Consider the following 19,148-nt stretch of genomic DNA (forward strand, 5'->3'; position numbering starts at 1 on the left):
AATGGAAACCCCGAACATAACACGGCCTTGACAAACTTGAGTTTGAAACGTCTGCAAATACAAATGAGTGATTGAATTAAAACCTAAAATAGCCCCAGATAGCATGTATGAACATCATCTGGGTGGACTGGTTTGGGATTGCAAGTGCTAGCGTGTGCTCGGCGTGCATTGTAGCAGATAAATGTCCCTACTCTGTGAAAAAGGGAGTGCCAATGGTGGGGACTGTGAAAGGAGCCACAGATAACATGCCATGCCCTCCTTTAAAGCAACTCCACACAGCCCTACCCTTTAAACTGAACTCTAACTATGCACCAAAGCTAATGGTAGTGTATAAGATATGCTTTATCGCAGGTTGCTGGGCAAAGACAAAGGCACACAACTTGTTTAAACGTATGGGTTAACATAACAATGCAAATTCACGGTGTACAAATAAAGGCAGTTTTGTTGCATTTAAATAAAATATTTACAGTGTCGCTACATCATGCTAAAGCCAAAAGGAGACACAATTATTAGTGTCATATACACAGTTTGGATGGCAGATCGGTTTTGTTCGTAAAGGATGACACGGGTGATCGTTCTGCATAGTCGGCCTTGTTTATCGTTAAAATTCACCTCTGAGATCGCGAGGGAATGTCAATCAAATACCACTGCGACAAAATGGACAATGGATGCTAGCATAATTCCTGGACTATCGGATGCATTGTTGTTCTTTGCTAAAAAAAAAACAATTCAACAAAAGTTACAAATGACGTTCGCTCACATTGATGGCTAGCTCAACCGTTGCTAAGCATTTACTCCACTGTAAAAGTTGGACAGACCATAATCCATGACAGACTAGCTCACATGAAGTAGGAATGGAATGAACATCGGACGCTGAAATGTGATCAAATTCCCGGTTTTCTTTCACAAACATGTCAAAGATAGCGCAAGTTGAAAGAACATAGCGTTAGTTAGCCATTACCTTCCAGGCTAAATAAATGGTCTTTTGGTGTCAAGAGTTAAATGCCTTGGAAGGCCCTAGCTGGGAGAAAGTGCGGGGCTGTTTTCCGTGCTGATGTTGACCAGGCACTCACTGGATTTGAGGCTTGAGAGAGACTTGCAGCTTGGAAAGGAGCCCAAAGAACCGCAGAGTCCCATCAGGGAAGGCGTGTAGTCCTTTTCTGGGTATACGAACATGTTTTTGTCATCCTTTTTTCTTTTTATGGTCAAAGTAAGAGATCAAATTTGTTCACCTGTGCACCAGGCGCCGCCATTCCGCTTCGCTTCTGGCAGAAGCAGGTCCGAATCCAGACTCATCTCCACGGACAGTAGCTCCGTGCTAGGGAAGCTCCTCCTGGAAGCGACCAAAAAAAAGCACAATCAAGACAAAAGGAAATATTTCCATAAGGAGTTATCTTATTGGACCAACCTGCGGAAGAGTTTGACGTGGTTCTGGTTGTCATACGGGCCCAGAAGAGGCCATTGGTTGATGAGTGGGATGGTCAGGTTCTTGGCTAAATGGCTGCTATCGGATGGGATTAAACTGGTTCTGTCAAATATGAGCAAAGCAAACATATTTATTATATTTTTTAGACACTATTTTTCATTCCCTTTGAACAGTGTGGCTAAATCATGAATTTTTACAGGATACCTAGCTAGGCTAGTACTAAATTTGTTTGGCATGAAGATTTTATCGCCAAAGGTCAATAAAAGCATTCAATTCAATTCCACTTCTATGCTAGGGCTCTTGCTAGGACGCAACTAGGCGCGTTGATGTTAATTTTATTAATAGGGTATCTTATTTAAAGTGATTATTGCCATTATGGACGCAATGCTATGCATTTATCCGGGTTTGCGACTGGCTCACGGAAGAAACTGGCAATGCCATTTAGCTAATGTTACTGCTAGCTAATGCTAACCGCACTTTCAATAGGGTAAGTTAGGATAAATTTGAGTTTGCGCTACTCTTGGTAGTAATTAGCACTGGAGAGCAGACTGATTCGTTGTCTGTAGGTCCATCTTGCTAACCGCTGTCGTCCAACAATTTCACAGCGACATTTTTTTACAACCCAATCAAGGGAAAGAAGCAGTTTTAATGGTTGAATACAATGGCAGCGTTTTTTTTGGATGCGTCAATTTCCAAGGTGTTGTCATAGATGCATATCAATTTCCTCATTCAAATAGTGAAGAACGTCACTAAAAGCTGTTTTGACGGGAATTGATCTTTTTGCGTCCAGGTTTAACAAGACTGATCTACTGGCAAGAACCCCTGGTCATATAAAAACGGGGAAAATTCCACACCCCATTGCCAGAATCAGATCAGATCAGATCAGGGAAGGTGGAAGGTAGGAGTCACTGCTTGGAAACTGGGAGCGAAGATGAAAATCCTCCATGGACAAAGCCAATTAGTTCATTGTAGCTCGGAGTCATGACTACTGGAGAAATGTGCTCTCCTTAGAAGTTTATCAGGAGAGCGCGGTGGGAATTGTGGTCGACGAGTTTTCATATCACATACACTATCGGGGCTTCTAGCCGCCAAATATTTTTGAAAAGTTTATAGTGGGGCAGCCCGGCGGCTGAGTGGTTAGCGCGTCGGCCTCACAGTGGGAAGGACCTGGGCTCAAATCCAGGTCGGTCCACCTGTGTGGAGTTTTCATGTTCTCCCCGGGCCTGCGTGGGTTTCCTCCGGGTACTCCGGTTTCCTCCCACATTACAAAGACATGCATGGTAGACTAATTGGACACTCTAATTTGCCCCCAGGTATGAGTGTGAGCGTGAATGGTTGTTTGTCTCTTTGTGCCCTGCGATTGGCTGGCCACCAAATCTGGGTTTCCCCTGCCTCTGGCCCAAAGTCAGATGGGATAGGCTCCAGCACCCCCCGCGACCCTAGTGAGGATAAAGCGGTTCAGAAAATGAGATGGGATGAAGTTTATAGTGTAAGAACAAAACGAAATGGAGCAAGTCACAATAGGAAATTATTTCACTGGTCACTAGAGGGCAGTGTTTTCCCTCCTACTATATAATAGTGCAGAGAGGGGTTTAAAAGTCCAAATGATATTAAATAGACATCATAAAAACACAGTTTCTTAGATAGGCTCTACTCACAATTGCTCCTGAAGCTCTATTACGACGGTCTCCAGCTCTTTCTTCTCCTGTTGACTTTGGCCTTGAGCTTCATCCAGACGGGCCATCAGCTTCTTGTTTTCCGCTTCGGCGTTTTTCAGCTGGGACTCTCGCAGGCGCACCAGTTCTTCCAGATAACCCTGCCAAACCCACCAGGTCAACATCTACCTCACGCCCAAGTTTAACCGAACGTGATACGATAATGACCACGGACCTTCTGAGCGTGAACGATTTTGAACCTCTGCTCCATTTTGCGACATTTTGTCCTCCAGGTCTCGTCGTCTGAGACCAGCGGAACGTAAGGATGTTCTGGGATGCTGTCGTCGCTCGTACCGCTGTCGACACTTAGACGCTCGTCCTCGTCGTCGCTAACGTAGTCATAGCTGCAACAAAAAAGAAGGAACAATTGATTATAGACCTGTCATGGGTTTTTCATCCTATTCAACCTGAATATATGGAATTGTCAACAAAGAAGAATGTTTTAGAACCCAAAAAATAGGAAGAAAATTATCCAGGACTTGGGTTGTTGAGCCCTTTAAAAACACAGGTCAAAACGAGCGCTTTTGCACTTTTCTCCATTACAAAAACGAATCTCCAACTTCCAGGTCCTCTCTTCAATGTACGCTAGCATACATGCTAGTGTAAGTTTTATGCTAGCTTTATGTGCATGTGAAGGCTGGTTTGTCTTTTTAAATGATTTTTTTTTAAAAGAACTCATTTTGTGGGTTGAAAACAAATCAAAACATCCTTTTTTAACAGAAAAAAACAGGAACTGATTGTGTAGATTTAAAAACCAAATCAAAACACCCCGTGGCACAAACAGTACCTTTGTGTGAACTTCAAATATGGTGTGTAGTCAACAACTGCGTGGATTTTCCCATCCAAGCCTACCCCCTTAAGACAGAAACTGTCCAAAAAAACAAGACACAGATGAGAAAAGGCAAGAACTAATTCAACGCTCATTACATGTGGCATTAATGTCACCTAAAGTCAATGGCTCCGAGGCCTATTAGCATCCCAGTTAGCACAGAAGCTTCTTCCCTTAGCATGATAGCTCCATCCGCATAGAAACGCCTGCAGACACAATGAAAAAAAAACACAGCTAGCTAGGACAAGAAGCTAAAACACCAAAAATGAGCTTCGAACCTTGTTGTTCTCGTGTCCCGAAGGGCAGTGGCTATGTACTCGGATAGCCTTTTCTCCATAAGGGCCACTCGTATCCAGGCTCGGCCCTAAAGGGTTAGCAAAAAAAGTTGAAACGGTGGAGACAACTCACGGAAATCCTCACATTTTAGACCTCGGACTTACTTTAGCACGCGAGGGGCTAATGTTCTCCATGCACTCAATGCTGCTAATGCAACTGTTGGGGAGTTTGGCACAAGCCAGACGGATGAAGTCCCAGAAACTCCTCTGGCCGTCAAACCAGCTACCGGAACCTGAAAATATTTTTGGAATGTTTATATTTCTCGATGGAAAGAGTGTTTGAATTAGTACTTTGTTGATGTCCGATCCATTTAAAGTGAGAGAAATGGCAGCAAATGAACGTTCGCTTTCATTCCACCCATCCGATTGGACGTCAAGTGCCGTCAATGGTGAAATGAGTACATAATAGGTTTACCTTTAAAATGGTGGCTGAGAATGTGCTCCAAGATGGCGGCAAAATTGGTAAACTCCTCCGATGAGTCATCGATGGGCTCGGCTGTGGATTTTTCTAAGAGGGTCTTCACTGAAAACCTGTGGGGGGAACAGGGGGGAATCAAGAATGGTACATCACGGCTATCTGCTGTGGTGGTTAAATGTTTTACAATAATACGTTTACAAGGAGGTACTTTGAAAAACATACGTGGCACCAAATATTGACAATATTGACATTTCTACTGATAAGTAGACGGACAATATAACAGTATTTTTCTTTATCCTCTGCCAAAATGTACCATGATAGAAGTTTATGAGTCATTCACACTTGTAAAACTCTTCTTGGTTTCTACTTTCATGACTGTGTTATGATGACCCCTGGTGGCCATACCATGCTCACCAGGAGTCATTAACATGTTTTACATGGCAGTTAATTATGTCTGGGCTATAAAACAAAATATTTTTGCTGTACATGTGTGGCATCCATCTCATCTATCCTACAGTGCTCATTCAGTAAATAAACTAAATCAGAAATATGTAAATAAATGAAACCGTTAAATAAACATGCAAATAACATTGAAACAAATAAAAGTCAACTGATCTAAACGCTTTGGAAAAAAAAACTTCAAATAAATATAAACATCTCAAAATAAATACTTAAACTTTAATAGCAAATAAAATAATCACACCAATTAAACTAATAAAAACAAAAAATAAAGGAAAAATACATTCAAAATAAAATAGAATAAGATCAAATGAAGTAAAATTTGAAATCAATCTTGAAACAAAAAATAAATAAAAATGAAATAAAATTGAGCATTAATGACAATCCTTCTCCTCCATAAATGCTATTTAAAAATGAATATTACTGCTTCCTTTTTATAAAGTTATATTTGTATATTCCATCTTAATTTGATGACATCACAGCCTGAACATCAATTTTGTTGCGGACTCATTTTGCCCCACCCATAGGGCTATGACGTCAGCGGAAACACTCACGTTTTACCGAACAGATCAATGAAATAACATTACAAAAATAAATCACTTTGCATCCGGTACTGTGCTTTTTAGCATTTAATTTCGTTTTAATATATCCGCTGGCTTTCGTAATGAAACTGCCATTGGTGAATCTAAATCGCAATTTCTGAAAAGGTCATAAAGAGTGACATTTTGTCTTATTTTGAACTAAAAAGTCCGCAAAAGTGCCTTTTGTATTTGCGCGTCCCGGGGGTACCAGCCAGTACTTGCCCCGGAGGCTATCGCCATGGCAACCACATCATCAGCAGACAAGACTAAATGGAAGGTGACACTGCGAAAACTCTCCTATTTTCAGTTTATTTAAAAAAAATCACGTTTAAACTCAATTACAGCCAATTTAACTAGCATTAAAGCTATTTTCACTGTTGGAAGTTTGAACACGTGTGTTATATTTTGGTAACAGGTCCAAGTTTCTGCGTGGTCAATGTAAAAACAGCAACTGTGGTGAGTGTATACACAATTAAAGCTTTAATAGGAAAGTAGTACTACTAACCTGCACACGGTGATGAGGTTTTTTCTCTCCACCACCACATTCCGGGTGGATGCTTTCTTCGACAGCTCACCCATGGCCATACAGCAGGGCTCCATTTGGCCGCTTTAAATGGACCCCTCCCTTTCAGACACCGGTCCACCTCATTCAAACCCCCCTGACGATAACCGCCAACGCCGGGGGGATAAAGGAAGCGGCAGGGGTCCCGCAATGGGACCCAGGAGGCTTGTTGTCGTGACAGTTTTGATTTTCTAAGGTCGAAATTAGGCGGCTTGTGGACATCTGCGCTTCCTCTGTCGTTGCTAGTAGTCCCGCCTTTTGAGTGACGTCACTATGACGCGACAGCAAACGTGACCAAAGTGTTTCTTTTGAGGACGGTTTGCAAATGAATAAAGAGTTGTTTCACAAAAAAATAAAACAAACTATTTTTAAAATAAATTAGGGATGTATTTTAGATTAAACCAACTATTTAAAAATAAATTAAGAATGTATTTTAGGTGACAATTTGTAGGTTATGAATATGCCATTTCCAATGGCGGCGTCCGGTCGTGAGGTCATCCTGGCCACGCCCAGAACAAACCAATCGTCACAAAAATCTAACTTCACAGGAAACGATAAAAATAAAATATGACGTCGATGTATTATTTACTCATGACGTATAAGCAACAACAAAAACAATCTGTATTAAAAATAAAAAAAATCTCAAAGGAATTTCTCAATAATCGTTATGAGTCAGTCTAACAAGATTTTTCTGATACCAAAATTTTATGAAACCAACATTTTGCTGCAGCCAGCTAAATCTCGCAAAACAAAATGGAAAGAAAATGGCGGCCCGTGACGTGGCTTTTGCGACTTAACCTTTCATTCATTGTTAGAGGGCCAAATAGGCCTCTAATGTACAAAAATAGAACCAGCACATCCACGCAACTGCCGGTGAAGGTTCAGGTAGTGTTTGCTATGTGAGTCAGGTTGTGATTGACCTGTGTGAAATTCAGGACAGTGTCGAGAAGGTGAGGGGCCAAAAGGGGCTTTATGGACCCCGTGAATAAACAGAGGACAACAAGAACCACTTTGCAGTGGCCAACCCGTCCAGACGTGTCTAACCGCGACCGACTGTAAAGAAGGAATCATCACGTTAACAGAAAAAAATCCCAAGTGGAAATTTGAACACAGAACTTGGCAGTGTCGTTTAATAAGTGCACATTATATGCAGTTTTTGTATTTGAAGATTTTGCTCAAAATGGGTAGCTATAATGGAACATGTTTGCATTAACTATATTGGAACAATATGTTTACACTTAAAATAAGAGTGATTTAATCACTGTAAACATTCAAATTCGGTCCTTTCAAACACTTTCATTTTAAAAAAAAATGTACAGTGGTACAAGTTAAATCGGTTCCATAATCGCGCTTGTAATACCAAACAAATAAATAAGACCATTAAAAAAATAAAGGACAAAATTTGGAATGTCTTTAAAAAATAATAAAAATAATCGCAATTGTTGGCCGCCATTGACAGCGATAGGCATCCAATCAATTTGGACTAAAATTAACACCAAAAATGATTGCTAGCTTGAGCATTTTAGAAATGTTATTATTCTTTCTGTCTTTCTTTTTTCTTTTTTTATTGAATACATTCATAATTTTTCCAGGGGTGCTGAAGCTATCCAAGGCAAACTTTGAGCAGTAGGCGGGGCACACCTTTAATTGGTTCCCAGCTAATCACAAGGTACTTGATTACAATTTGCTTTAAATTTTAAAAAAATATTTACTGTAATTTTTGTACTACCAGGCATGCCTGACTATAAACTGCCACATTTAAGATTTATTTTTATTAATCTCATACCTGTCAGCCTCATCCAATTGCTCCCCTTATTAAAGATTGCGATTCTCCTTAATAAAGATTGCGATTCCCCTTATTAAACAATAAAAAAAAAACGTACAAATGCACCACGGCACATATTTACACACATAAAAATTTAAAATGTTCTCCAAAGTGGACGGGGTGCCCAATCAAAAAATCTAAAAAAATATTTTTGATTTGATATGCATTAAATTGAAGATTCTGTAGATGACAGCTTGACTGATCTGGATTAGAGCCGAAATAGGTACAACGAGATCAGTTTTACAAAAAACGCACTTAAAAAATCCAGTACAAAAGTTATTATACGGCGTACACAATTTGAAATAATAATAAAAAACTATGGGAATAACATGTAAATTGACAGGGATGTATGTAATCTGTTTACCGAAACGGCACACTGGAGTATAAGTCGCGGGGTTTAAAGTGGCTTGTATCCTGAAAATTACAGTATTTTATTTACATTTTTCTGGCCTCTTTTACTGGACTGGGCTATTTAAAATGTTTTTTAATATATTTTTTGCAATGTAGACTGCTAGTTTCAAGTTGAAATGGATGCCCGTCGCCATCAATGGCAGCCAACGAGTTAAACAATTAGAAAAATACCTACAAGACAGTCTCCAGTTCTTTCACCGACAAGGACGAGTCCGGATCGGCTTCACCGGGAAAGTCGGCAGGAGAACTCGTTGTCTCGTCGTGTTTTTTAGCACCCCTGGCGTGTCTCGCGAAGACGCCGCCGCCGTTGCCGCAGTCGCCGGCCACGTACCTGGGTAGACCGCTTTGTAAGTGGAAAGGGGTGGGGCGAGGAACCCTAAGCCCCGCCCCTCCGTTGGCGAGAGGAAACGCCCGGTGGTTGGCGGCGGAAGTGCAGATGCTGTGAGTGGTGGTGGCATGGGACATCATGCCGCCGTAGTAACAGCTGCCGCCGCCGTTGCTGCTGGTGATTCTAGCTTTTTGTTTAAGGTCCAACGCCAGGCTCCGCCTTAGCCACGCCTTCTTGACCTCCGCTTGTACCTGATGGAATCAAAGTCTTAACATCATTTGAAATCATTGTCTACTAGTTGTTTGTTTCTTTATCAAACATTGAAAAATACATTTTAAGCGAATATTTTCAGTTTCCCCTTTTAAAAATCAATTAAAAATTAACAAATAATTTAAACAAATGTGTTTTCCCTTTTTGGTCTTAAATTAAAAATAACCAAAAATAGATAAATATAAAAAGTGTTCATAGATTTGACCTCTCTGTTTCTTAAAAAAAAAGGAAAATATAGAAAAATAAATTTTATTAAGAGAATATTTGACATATTTATTTTATGCTATTGAGTTCATATCACCCCCATAACATGTAAATTAAAAACAATGAAAATGGACAAATGAATACACTATATAAATATATATATATATAGTTAAACAAAAATAATATGTATTCATTTTATGCTATTGAGCTCATATCACCCCCAATAACATGTAAATGTAAAAAAAAATGAATAGACTATATAAATATATATACATAGTTAAACAAAAAATAACATGCATTAATTTTATGCTATTTAGCTAATTTTATCCCTAACAACATTTAAATTTTAACCAATGAAAACTGACAAATGAACAAACTATATATAGATTGAAAAAACTGTATTTACTGTTTTCCTTTTCAGTTTCTAAGTAAAAAAATGTCAACAAAAATAAAGATAAAATCTAAACTTCAGCATATTTGCAATTACCTCGCCGTTGCAGAAGCAGTAGATGAACGCCACGAAAAAGCCCTGAAACAAAAGACACGTCAATAAAAGCACTTTGGCCCCAATTGGAGAAGGGACAGGCTTTTGACTGACCTGCGAGGAGTTAAAGAACATCTCATAATGCATCTGCACTTGCCAAAGCAAGCCCGAAACTTCGGTGTAAGGCAACGCCATGAAGACCATGTAGTGGACTCCAAATAAGGGCATGAGCACCAGAGTGGACTTGAGAAGTTTCCTGCAAGGTCCAAAAGTTATCTTTCCTGAAAAAGCTCCATAACGGCGATGTCAAACTCACATTGTCATTTTGTCAGTTGGCCATTAGTATGTTTGCCAATTAAAGATTAGTACCACAATTGATTGGCTAATCAAGAGCTAATCAATTATCAAATAAAATACCAAGTATTTTTTTTATTTGAGCACATTAGGTGTTTCTTGACCTGAAAATTGACTTAATCCTCATTTATTAGCCAAATATTCCCTTGTGCATTTTTCTTTTCTTAAATTCATTAAATTTTTTCATATACTATTAGTACATATTGTTTATATGTTTTAGAATTTATACAACAGCTGTGTATAACTCACCAATTTCGTTATACGCAGCTGTTGAGTAATGACAATAAAGGCTTTGGATTTTTTTTTTTTTTTTTAAATTCATTTTAATTTTTCCATATACTTTTAGTACATATTTTCTATATGTTTTTGTTTCAGAATTTATAAACTTTAATAATAATAATAATCGGACAGAGGCTTTGTCATCGTCATTGACTTGACAAAAGCCTAATTGTCATCATACCCAGCTGCGTATGACGAAATTGGTAAGTTAATCAAAACAAAAAAGTAAATATTCTTTTAATTGTTTTCATTTGTCATTATTTTTCATTTTGTTAAAATTTTATGTGTGTAGATTTTATACATTCTATGTTTATGTTATGTTTTATTTCATATTTTAGATATTTAAATATGATATATTTATGTTTATAATACATATTATAAACAAAAAGGGAATAGTTAGTTTTTTAGGTTGTATTCTTCAATTTTTTTAATTTTAATTTGAGAAAAGGAGCAAATATTTTCTTTATATTTTTTACATTTATTTACATTGTATTAATTTGATGTCTAATGTATTCACTTGAATTAAAAAAAATACAAATTGTATTTTGTTATTTCTTTGTTTCTTAATTTAACAAAAGGGGAAAGGGTCATCTCTTTGCATTTATTTTTTTAGGAAAAATTGTGGATATTCTCTTGTGATTTTTAAAAATTATGATTTTTTTACAACAAAAAAGGGACAAAAACTGTAAAAAATCTCTGATTGAGCCAGTCCTTGATATTCATTGAGGACGAGAGAAACTCCCCTTTTGAAAAACTAAACAAAACGCGAAGTTGATGCAAATTATTCACTTTTGCCGGCCAAGACAAACTACGTGGCGGTCCTAATCTAGACCCCAAACCGCCTTCTTGACACCAGTTCCCGGAAGATTCTCTTACCGGTATTGCTGCCGAGGATCCAGTTTTCCGGTCTTGGTTTCCCATAACTTGGAGGCCAAAACCCGAATGATGTTGACGAAAAGCAGAAAATTCACCTGCGAATTGAACATTATTAAAAACAACATACCGCGACAACCGACCAGTTCAAACTCGTTCCTTACGACAATAGCTGCCAGAATGGGAACTTGATAAATCCACTTGAGGTTTCCGGCGCTAATGTCCCAGCATCTACAAAAACAAACAAACGCGTTACCTCCAATTCTAGCCCAGTTTTCGTTGAGACTGACGACCACTCACTGCGTGTCGGCGAGCGACGCTCGGACGCTGACCCAAATGGACACGAACAAAGCGGGAACACCTGAAAATAGAGCGCGATCGATCGCTAGCGGTCGCTTACGTCTTTCAATTTTCACTTGGCTTACCCCAGCCGATGACGGTGAGCGCCCACAAGTAGTTTTTGTCGGACAGGAAGGCCATGAAGATGAGACTATGGAGATAAAGGCCCTCCACGAGGATCCAGTAATGATTGGTCGCCAGGAAATAGAGGAAAAACGTGACGGCGGCTTTGCAACCGGCCTGAGAAGAACACACAAACGCAGGTGATGCTAAAATACGCTCACGTTTTTGCGGGTTTTATTGTACCATGTGCTGTTTGGGTCCAGCCGGGTCGGATTCTGGTGCGGGAGAATCGGACGAAACCGAGTAGAGGACGGCGTCCTTGACGAAGATGCTGACCGCTCGACAGATGAAGGAAGTGAAGAGGTGCACGTGGATGTAGTTGCGAGTACAGTGGAGGCGCCTGGAAAACGTTCACATCATTACGTTGTGAGGTACAATGCGCATTTTAGCGTTTTCGAAGGTCAAACTTTTCTATAGGTGAAGTTTAACATCTTCAAATATGATGTTCATCAAGTTAAAAGGGGATCATTTGGAATGGCTGAATTTTAAGACCAACCGTATCTATACATCTGTGTATCTTTATATATACAAATGTATATATATATATATATATACATATGTATATATATATATATATATATATATACATATGTATATATATATATACATATGTATATATATATTTCACCAACACGCTTATTTATGTATATATTTATTTATGAATTTATTTATATATTTATTTATTTATATGAATTTATTTATATATTTATTCATATGAATTTATTTATATATTTATTCATATGAATGTATTTATATATTTATTCATATGAATTTATTTATTTATAAATATTTAGTTATATATTTATTTATATGAATTTATTTATATATATATTGGTGGTACTACTCCAAAAAGTGGGTTTTTTTACTGGGAAAACGCACTTTGTGGAGTAGCACCACCAATTTCGTTATACGCAGCTGTGTATGATAACAATAAAGGCTTTTGATTTGATTTGATTCAATAAATAAACATATTTATTACTTATTTATTTATGTCTAAAATGTTTTTTTCTGTGTCTGTATTCTCACCCTCATGCTACTGTGACAATGAAATTCCCCCAATAGGGGATGAATAAAGTTATCTAATCTAATCCAATCTAATCTAATGTCAAAACTGACTATTACAGTAATCCCTTAAATATCGCAATGTAGACCAAACATGGCCGTGACAATCGAAAAACCGCAAAGTCGGATCACCCCTATTATTGCTACATACCATACTAGTACTTAGTATTTATGTTGCTGACTACTTCTTTATTGATGATTTATTTATCATGTATATGTGAACTTCATGGTGAAGCGTTAAATCTCATTATAATTATATAATGACAATAAAAGCATTCGATTAAATTCAATATAAGCATGAAACAAATAGCACAGACATTCATCTATTTATGTTAGAATGTGAAATGTATCATTTGGAATATATATAGTATAGTGTAAAGTATGCATTGTAGCATAGCATAGAATATAGCATTTAGCATAGAATACATATAATAGAGTGATATTCATAGCATTTGAGAACATGAAAATGATCATGCCATGAAATGAAACCAATGAAGTATTACCATGAGAATGGGAGATTGGACCTTAAATTTGAATACCATTTTGTGAAGGGTTTTTTTGAGGTTATATATATATTATAAAGTATATTCCTTGTAATTAAAACTGATTACTTGAAGTAGCAGAGGATGAAAACGGCCACCAGGAGAGATGCCAGCGAGATGGAGTAGCCCACCGTGTACATCAAGTGCAGGCGCTCAAACACCTTCTATGGCACAAATTGAAAACGGTCAGTGTTAGTAAATTAACAAAGGAAAACCATGTCAATCCTTTCTGATTTTTTTTAGTTTTAAAAATGTGTCAATTTTTGTAACGTTTTTTTCATGCAAAACAAAAAAGGATAAAGAGTAGTTTTTATTTTGAAAGTTTAATTGAACAATATGTCTTGAGAGTTCTTTTATTTCTCTTTTTTGCGACATTGTAAAAAAACGTTTTTTTAAATTTAAAAAAATATGATGAAAATGTCAGTCAAGAAGTTTTCCCATCACTCACCTCTTCATGCGTGCGATAATCATGCGACAAGTAGGCTGTGCATTCGCTATAGTTGGCCCAGGTGCGGTTGACGGCGACCACCCGCTCCCAGCGGCCCGCCGGATCGCAGCGCCGATACGCCCGTCCTGCCGACGTCGCTCAATTTTGTCATCTTCATTTGTTGCCGGGCGACCGCTCAAACCGTACGCTCACCTCGGTGGTTGAAGTCGTAGATGTAATCAGGACACGGAACCGACACCAACTGGGCGGAAGCGCCGCTTGGCCAGCAGATGATGCCGTCCCACTCGGGTACGCAGTCGCCTTCTGCATGACATGTTAACTCTATCAGTGCCATTGACGGCGACAGACGTCCGAAAATTCATCCCTAGTAGCATTTCAATTCGTTTGGAGTGCAAGAGCTGTTTATTAGACTCCCATTTGGAAAGAATTGGACACCTATCGCCGTCAAACCTTATATGATTGACCTTAGCCCTAATGCTGTTCGCTTTTTGGCCAGTGGGGGCAGTGAAGTTTCAAAAAGAAGCATGGACTGGAACATAAAATAGTAGATGATGTATTTTGTTGATGGAACTTGTTTTTGTCAGATCATGCCAATAAGTGAGATAATATTTATTTTTCAGCGGAAAAATGAAAATAAAAATGTAAAAAAAACAGAAAGGCTATTGTTATTCCACTAACTTCAAAATGTGATTTGCTTGTAATTCAAGGTAATTTGAACAATATTACTAAATGTTAAAAAAGGGGTAGTATTTGATTCCACTTATTAATTTAAAAAAATCATCAAAATGTAACTCAATTTATTTGAATATTACTAATTCTTAAAAAAGGGATATTTTATTCCACTTACTAATTCTAATTTAAAAAATTAAATGGGGGAAAAAGATTTTTTTTTCCGCTGCTGTACTATTTTGAATACGTTATATTTTAATCGCAAATATGAGTGATCACTTCCAGCCCTCCCAGCCTCAACTGATTGGACGACATGAATGGCACCCAATAAGTGATTAAGAACACTGGAATTGTTAATCAACTCTTTCGGTGCCACTGACGATGATCGGCGTCCAATCATTTGACGTCCAATCATTTGAGGTCCAATCATCTGACGTCCAATCATCTGACGTCCAATCATCTGACGTCCAATCATCCGACGTCCAATCATCCGACGTCCAATCATCCGACGTCCAATCATCCGACGTCCAATCATCCGACGTCCAATCATCCGACGTCCAATCATCCGACGTCCAATCATCTGACGTCCAATCATCTGACGTCCAATCATCTGACGTCCAATCATCTGGAGTCCAGTCATCTTTTTTCAATGAATTAAAATGACTATCAATACTAGACGTCCGCTCATTCGCTGCCAAGCCTCCCACTTCAAATGGAGTGGAGGTCTATCACCCTCACCAGCAGCCAATGAGTAACTATGTAGCATTTTTGGGGGTTTGACCTTTTCCTTGGCCTTGACAATTTGTCTAATGAATCTCTGGGAAGGATCTTTCATCTCATTTGCATTTGCGTCAGCAAATTGCGGCCTTTGTGTAAAGCGCTCATCTCATAATAGCAGCAATAGCGCACGTCATATTTCCAAATCCATCATGAAAGCAATAAATGAAACCTTGCAGGAGCGCCATTTGCGACTGAATGCTCTTCTCGCAATTGGCGTGAGCGCCCATCAGCACGAAGATCTGCTCGTCGCGCGTGATGACATCGTCAGAGTCCACCTAGGAACAACAAAAAACGAAAATTGGGTGATTTTTTTCCGTCTTGAAATGGAAATTCTGCAAACATAAAGCAAAAACGGTCAAGTATTTCCTTATATGTCATTTTACAATTGAAAATGTGTTTAAAAAAAAAAAAAAAAAAAGGAAATAGTTTAAAAAAAAAAATCAATTTACAAATTTTGAAAAAAGGAAATGGTAATTTTTTTTCAATTTCCTAAATTAAAAAATAGGAAAGAGTATTTTTTTTAAATTTCATTAATTAAAAAAACAAAGAAATGAAATAGTAAATACATTTTTTTCTATTTCATAAATAAAAAAAACAAAGAACTGAAATAGTAAGTAAACATTTTTTTCAATTTCATAAATAAATAAATAAACAAAGAAATGAAATAGTATTTTTTTTTCAATTTTATAAATAAAAAAAACAAAGAACTGAAATAGTAAGTAAACACATTTTTTTTCAATTTCAGAAATAAAATAAAAACAAAGAAATGAAATAGTACAAAATCAATGAAATTAAGTAGTAAATACATTTTTTTTCTATTTCATAAATACATTTTAAAAAAAGAAATGAAATAGTAAATTCTTTTTTTTCAATTTCATAAATTAAAAAAAAAATGAAATAGTAAATAAAATTTTGTTCCAATTTTATACATTAAAAAAAAAATCAACAACAACAAAGACACCCCTTCCTTACACACTACACCACCATGAATGACATAAACGTCATTTTTTTTCGCCCAACTATGGCAATCCGTCAAATCCGGCGAAGAAATTCGCCGCCTCAAGGTGTCGTGAAATAGTTGCGCCGGGACGCGGTATCTCATAAAGGCACGCCAACCGCTTCGCTTTGCTTCCCGCCGGAATGCGGAGCGCGCGACCAGACCAACCTTTCTTCAACTTTTCAGGCGGCGGCGGCGCTTATTTTGTCTCTAAATATCTACGCGGCGTGTTCAAACAAGGGATCCGACGCGGTTGGACGTCACCGCCGCGCAAAAGGAAAACGCGAACTGAGCCCAAAAGTAACAGTTCAGGATGGGTTCCGCTCGGTGGGTGGAATGTGGACCAATCGACAACTTGGCTTTGAGACAGAAAGGTTGAGAAATGGGGGGGCAGTTATGAGTCCCAAGTGGGGGCTCATACTGGAAGTATTGCTGGATTTCCAGTATGGTCGAAGGGGGGTCCAAACGGGTCACATGGAAAACAAATTGAAGGATGGAAAGGCCACAATGTAGTTGTTGGAATATTACCACATTTTCTTTCTGATTTTCTCTTTTGTTTTTTTTTTCAACTGGGAAAAGAAAACATTTCTAATGGTCAGGTGGAAGAAAAAAAATCAAGTTTTTTTTAAAGAATTTTTCGCAAATATTTTCTGATTTAATTTTTTTTATAGCAAAAACTATATATTTGAGAGCCAAAGAGAAAGATGCAGTGAGCAAAAGCCACTTTTTTGTATTGCGTTTTTTTTTTGTTGCAAAAAACATTCATTTGGCGACAATTTAGCAAAAAAATGTTTGAAGGATGCTAATTTCTTTTGAGTTGTTGTTGCTGATTTTACAATAGAATGTTTTTATTTTCTGTGGGTTAAACAAAAAGATCCATGTGCAGATGCAAAAACGCTGTTTTGCCCCAAAAATATTTTTGGAACATCGCCGGAAAAAAATCCAGCGAAGTAAAGGCCACTTTTTATAGCAAAAAGTCACCAAAGTTGTATTTATTTTTAATTTTTTTCCTCTCGTTTTATTTTTGTATCCCACCCTTCACTCTGCTGTTATTATTCCCGTTAGCATTTAACTCGCTGGCGATGCTAGATGTCCAATTCATTTGTAACGGGAGGTTGGCAGCAAATTGAGTCGTGATAAACTACCTGGTGAGAAGCTGCATCTTGGTCAGAAGATGAACAAATGTTGCCAATTTTGCTGCCAACCCTCCCACTTCAAATGGATTGGACTGCTACTCGCATTCCATTAGGATGATTGAACGTCTGTCACGGCACTAAAAGAGTTCAGAACTCATTTTCAGGCTGAGCGAGCAGATGAGCGCCGACGTGAACTTTCGGGGGGGTTCAAAGGTCACCGAGCTGTCGGCGTTTGATTGAAAGCAGGGACTAAGATTGGCGTCGCAGTGAATGTTCATGTTCCGTTGCTGTTGCCAGATTGGACGTCCATCAACGTCAAAGGCAGCGTATTCTGGTCTGTGTTTATAAACTCTCCTTACGTACTTATTTGTCTGTCATCATGTTATTTTTTCCAAATGTTTGTCTTCAAAAAATTTAATCTAAAAAAAATCTTATTTATTTTTCACTATTTAAAATGTCTATTATTATTTTTTTATTTTCCATTTTAAAAAAAGAGGAATAATTATTCTGTTGCTCATTTTTTGTTTTTAATTTTTTTTTCAGTTTTTATTTATTAATAAAAAGATGTATTTTACATTTTTGCACGTACATTTAAAAGCATTTGAGTTAAAAAAAATATTTGGTTATTTGTTCTTAAATGAATAGTAATAAAAAATATATATAGTAGTAAAGTATAAATACACAATATGAATTTAAATAGTGGATAAATATATATTTAGAAAATATTTATAAAGACGAAAAATAAGGTTTTGGTCATTTTTAAAATCTTATTTTTTGTACATTTTACTCAAAAATAAAAGAGGAAATACTTTTACACAAAAATTTTTTTCAAAATGTATTGAACATTTTTAATTAAAAACAAAATAACTGAATATTTTCTCATTCATTTATCAAATTTTAAGTGTTTATTATTACCCTTTAAATTATTCATATGGAATGTAAAAATCAAAACAGACATACAAAATGTGTGAACATCTTGGACATACAATGGCCACCATGTTTCCTCGAGGGGTAAAGAAATAGTTCACACATCTTTGGGACATTTTTCATATTTGGCCTAACGTTGGGAGTGGTATTTTTACATTAATATGCTACAGGGAGACAATATTTGATGAAAAACTCATTTTACAAGAGGCTGAAATTCCAATTCCAAAAATTATCTGTTAATAATCTATTTTCTTCTTTCAAACAGTAATAAATTGCCTACCTTTCACTACAATAGACATGCAATTCATTTAGACCAGGAGGAGTAACCAATAAGAAAGACTTATTTTTTTTCCTGAATTAATTTTGATTTAAAAATGTCAAACATTTAAAAAATGACATCAGAAAATATTTAGAATGAACTTTTTAAATGCCATTGACAGGGATAAATGCCAAATCCATTTTGTCTGGGAGGGTCATTCGCCCCTCGGTTTAGCATCGTCAATGGCCATTTTTTTTAATAGAAATTATTGTTATTATAGGACTTTCTTACAAATTTAAAATACTGTCATCATAAATGAGAAAAAAACTCACCAGTGCAGTTCCCGTTTGGAAACTGTGAAGAAAAAGCAAAAACACAAATCCTCGTCCGGACAACATCACGTCCTTAACGGTGGCAAATTGGATCATTCGGCATTCCAAACTTCATGTGCGCTCATCTCGAAATGCTGTTTTTTTTTCCTGTGCCATCGCTAAAAAGACAAAAAATAATAAT

General features: G+C 37.3%; 2 protein-coding genes and 1 long non-coding RNA gene across 4 annotated transcripts; 1 reads left to right on the forward strand and 2 right to left on the reverse strand.

The window, feature by feature from the left end:
- Window positions 1-324: 324 nt before the first annotated feature.
- On the reverse strand, window positions 325-6,519 carry LOC144093033 (RUN domain-containing protein 3A-like). The gene is made up of 11 exons (XM_077626290.1): window positions 6,269-6,519; window positions 4,721-4,836; window positions 4,411-4,538; window positions 4,249-4,334; window positions 4,087-4,176; window positions 3,929-4,009; window positions 3,317-3,485; window positions 3,085-3,242; window positions 1,409-1,528; window positions 1,233-1,333; window positions 325-1,160 (listed from the first exon to the last, which is right to left on the reverse strand). The coding sequence occupies exons 1-11, from the start codon at window positions 6,361-6,363 to the stop codon at window positions 1,018-1,020; spliced, it is 1,287 nt and encodes a 428-aa protein (XP_077482416.1). The 5' UTR covers window positions 6,364-6,519; the 3' UTR covers window positions 325-1,017.
- On the forward strand, window positions 5,822-6,573 carry LOC144093034 (uncharacterized). The gene is made up of 3 exons (XR_013306197.1): window positions 5,822-6,040; window positions 6,179-6,219; window positions 6,334-6,573. It is a non-coding gene; the product is annotated as an uncharacterized LOC144093034 (long non-coding RNA).
- Window positions 6,413-19,120, reverse strand: LOC144093032 (parathyroid hormone/parathyroid hormone-related peptide receptor-like). 2 transcript variants are annotated; one of them, XM_077626289.1, is made up of 14 exons: window positions 18,968-19,120; window positions 15,486-15,591; window positions 14,060-14,170; window positions 13,868-13,992; window positions 13,489-13,580; window positions 11,999-12,155; window positions 11,779-11,932; window positions 11,654-11,714; window positions 11,518-11,584; window positions 11,357-11,451; window positions 9,962-10,103; window positions 9,851-9,892; window positions 8,737-9,140; window positions 6,413-6,596 (listed from the first exon to the last, which is right to left on the reverse strand). In XM_077626289.1, the coding sequence occupies exons 1-14, from the start codon at window positions 19,061-19,063 to the stop codon at window positions 6,413-6,415; spliced, it is 1,836 nt and encodes a 611-aa protein (XP_077482415.1). In that variant the 5' UTR covers window positions 19,064-19,120. The 2 variants fall into 2 exon arrangements, with proteins under 2 accessions (XP_077482415.1, XP_077482414.1); XM_077626288.1 differs by having other exon boundaries at window positions 13,489-13,583.
- Window positions 19,121-19,148: the final 28 nt, after the last annotated feature.

This window comes from Stigmatopora argus, chromosome 18 (genome assembly GCF_051989625.1).
Source record: "Stigmatopora argus isolate UIUO_Sarg chromosome 18, RoL_Sarg_1.0, whole genome shotgun sequence".
Lineage (NCBI taxonomy): Eukaryota > Metazoa > Chordata > Actinopteri > Syngnathiformes > Syngnathidae > Stigmatopora > Stigmatopora argus.